General features: G+C 44.4%; 1 protein-coding gene across 2 annotated transcripts; it reads right to left on the bottom strand.

Moving 5' to 3' along the window:
* Nucleotides 1–212: 212 nt before the first annotated feature.
* On the bottom strand, nucleotides 213–1,611 carry LOC147885207 (putative E3 ubiquitin-protein ligase SINA-like 9). 2 transcript variants are annotated; one of them, XM_087397669.1, is made up of 2 exons: nucleotides 1,040–1,611; nucleotides 213–918 (listed from the first exon to the last, which is right to left on the bottom strand). In XM_087397669.1, the coding sequence occupies exons 1-2, from the start codon at nucleotides 1,316–1,318 to the stop codon at nucleotides 235–237; spliced, it is 963 nt and encodes a 320-aa protein (XP_087253795.1). In that variant the 5' UTR covers nucleotides 1,319–1,611; the 3' UTR covers nucleotides 213–234. The 2 variants fall into 2 exon arrangements, with proteins under 2 accessions (XP_087253795.1, XP_087253796.1); XM_087397670.1 differs by having other exon boundaries at nucleotides 1,089–1,611.
* Nucleotides 1,612–3,443: the final 1,832 nt, after the last annotated feature.

Below are 3,443 nucleotides of genomic sequence, written 5' to 3'. Positions count from 1 at the left end.
GTGCTACATTTTTCCTTTCTTTTCTTTTTCGGATGTGGGGAGAGGGGAAAAAGGGGGGGGGAGGGGAGGCGGGGGGGAGAGAGAAAGAGAGAGAGAGAGAGAGAGAGAATCTGTAAAAGAGACCACAAAACAAATTATATGCAGACGTTCTATTCAAGCCTACCAATTAGTGGTCATCAGCCAGCCATGCATGCTACTAGAGACGCTCTATAAAATAGACATAAGGAGCATGGGTTAATTCGTATCCCTCCTACATCCCAATTCAGATCCTGTTGGACGACTTATAGTGACTTCAACTTGAAAGACCTCTTCAGAGGCATAGAAGCATCTTGGAATGAGAAGAAAGTCTATAGACTTCAAGTCAGCAAAGCAGTAATGAAGATTTTGTATGGTACTTGCCAAAGTGAGATGCCTCTTCCCAGCCTTCACTTCCAGACGGTAAGTGCATATTGCCTCTTCTAAATCGGGGCAACAAAAAGAGGATACATAGACTACTTTTCCAATATTTTCTTCAAGAACACGAAAGAGGAAAGATCTATCGTCCGCTTGAAGAACCACGTAATTGTCGTCCAAGGAAAGTGATACAGTAAACCATGTGTCATAATGGAACTGTATTGCTTGAGCATTGTGAAAATCCTTGAAGTGAAGGCCAAAGGCTTTCAATGGACCATAAAAATGGCAGGCCGCAATTGGGCAATCAAAAGGGGCAAACAAGCATGTCTGCTCGTGAATTTTCTTTACGCCGTACGTCATTGAATTTTCGCATCCATAGCGAAAAAATTTGCATTTCAGTCTCAAAGATTCGATGATTTTCTCAAGTCCCAAATTCCGTATCTTTCCTGTGGGCTCTGAGCATGCAGGGCACTTGTTGCTCATTTTGACTGTGCAATCAAGACAAGAATAATGCCCATTGCAGCACTACAAATAAAATTAACTCGTAAAGTAAGTATGAGAAACCATGATCAACTTAGCGTTTCAATGAACACTCAAATAATAATTACATCAGGAAACGACTACCTGCCAAATTTCCAATACTAACCATAAGAAAGATGCGTGCGGACAAAAAAGCAGGAATCCAGCCCGAATACCTGGAAAATTGGAGTCGAAAGAGGTTCCATGCAGACATTACAGTCCAATGTATCAAGATCAAAAAATGCCGGGGCTGGATTGCTATCTTTCGAGGAATGACCAGCCGTTTCCTCGTACAACGGTGGATGGGACAAGCTACACATATCTTCGCTGGTGGATGGGGATACAGGCGTGGAGTCTTGGTTCTCGCTGGACAAGATCTTGAGCCTCTTTGAAGGCGGAGGTTCATGAGCGGGACACATTTGTGTGGAGAACCTCACCATCGTCACTCGCGTATTGCGCAGGGAGCTTTGAAACGGCACAAGTGCAACCAGAGAGCAGCACTCGAGGGCGCGGGGCGCTACACAGATGAAACTCTCGACAGCCTCCTCATTTCTAATCGAATTGCACCAGCGTTGCTCACTGTAGACAACAAGCAACTCACAACTTCACTGTGCATTCTGCACGAGACACATTCCCCTCCACCAAGATCATCAAAAAGCCCTGGATGATTGATTCTCAAGGGTTTCACCTCTATTGTTGTTGTGGTGTGGATTCCAAGTCAATAAGGGTTGCTCTTTTATTCTCTTGTAGGGGTAGGGCCCTCCCTCAGAAAAGTTGCTACTTCCACTACACTCTGCACCCTGCTTACAATCAAGTTCTTGGCACTATGGAAGGAAAGTTATCTACATCCCGACGAATTCCTTGCTTTAGCACTCATGTAATTGCCAAGGGGCTAAAGAGGGCAATGTGTGGCATAGGTCATGATTGGTCCAATGGCATGGGCATTTGAAGCGTGGGTTGAAGAGCACATGGGTATGAAACTCACAAGGTGGCTGGCTAGTAAGTGCAACCAGACTAGTCCATGCATGCAATGGGGAGTGATTGGCTTTTGGAAGCGGCAGTCCAATGCATGAAAATTATGTGGCGCTTCATCACTCACAAGGAGCTGAAGGCAGCAACTAGAGGATTCTACAAGAGGTGCACGATGATGTGGGATTCGTTCTCTTTGTCGAGGCCACGAGCCTGTGGAGCCATGAGCCACAAGTGTGGGCTTAGTTTTTCAACACAGGTCATAGAGCAACTACTCACAAGGTCGTAAGGTCCATAGTTGAGTCGTGTTGAAGTTGTCTACTACGACAAGGCCGGGTAGGCATGAGCAGGGTGACATATTTCATTTAGTGTGTTCTCTGTTAATAATATACTGTCATGTTTTCACCGAAAGTTGTAATCTGTTCAAAGCTCTTCTCGCTCCTTTGATTTTGCAAGAGAGTATTGTGTTTGAACAGTACTTATGGCTTATTGACTTAAAAATGCTACAAAAACTATGGCAAGACTTTAGGCCAAAAATGGACATCTACAAACAAGAAATCAATCAAATGGTCAAGTATGAAATGCAGGATTATCGCAAGGAGCACGTGTCATGGTACAAACAACACTCAATATGTAAAGTAAGGACCAGATCTCATGAAGTGGAGGTGGAGAAGGGTAAGTGGACAAGACCCAAAACACCCTGAAATGCCAGATTCGGTAATAATTGCACCACAAGGGGGATTAAAAATGAGGAACATATGATCCTCCGTTGCAAAGCGTACACACACATCAAGGAAAAATAGAATGGGAATTCCACCAGCCTAAAAACCCTCTGGGGAATGCTGGGCCAACAACTAAGTGCCTACATATAGGAAATCCTAAGACACTGCAACAAAGTCCTTGTAGGACATAGTAGTTAGCCAAATACATGCTTGCAGCCTTTCAGGACATAGTAGTTAGCCAAATACATGTTTGAAGCATAGCACATCAAGCGATTTTTTAATATAATGAATCAATATCATTTGGATAGTGATCACTGGCCCATAGATCTTTAAGGGTCACCATAGGACTTTACTACAATCATATCATCTCTCTCTCTCTCTCTCTCTCTCTCTCTCTCTCTCTCTCTCTCTCTCTCTCTTCAATACCTCACAAGCAGTGCTGCATCAACACAATTTCACTTACCAAGGTGAGCCAATGGAGTTTGTGCAGTCCTACACGTACCGGGGGGCAAGGTTCATAGGGCCAATCTTTATAATTACTCATGTAGCTAACGCATGACTCACACGGGGGCGGGGTTCTCTAGCCCCCAACTAGAGAGATAATGCTTCTAGGCACACTTCCAAGATCCACCAACAAAGCTGGATTTTCAACACTTCGGTGAGACCGACTGCCATGTATGCAGCACCTTTTTGGGGGAGTGACCTTTCAACGATAGAGTGGCAGAGATTCAAGAGGCTATAGGTGACTATGGGATCTAGGATGATTTGGTGTAAGCCTTCAGTCCCCCATCAAATCATACAAGCAGAGTTCGCAATGATACCTCTCCAAGTTAATGCCGT

This window comes from Dipteris shenzhenensis, chromosome 26, assembly GCF_047967505.1.
Source record: "Dipteris shenzhenensis isolate YYH24624 ecotype China chromosome 26, Dip_SZ_1.0, whole genome shotgun sequence".
Lineage (NCBI taxonomy): Eukaryota > Viridiplantae > Streptophyta > Polypodiopsida > Gleicheniales > Dipteridaceae > Dipteris > Dipteris shenzhenensis.
This window is presented reverse-complemented; position numbering and strand designations above follow the sequence as displayed.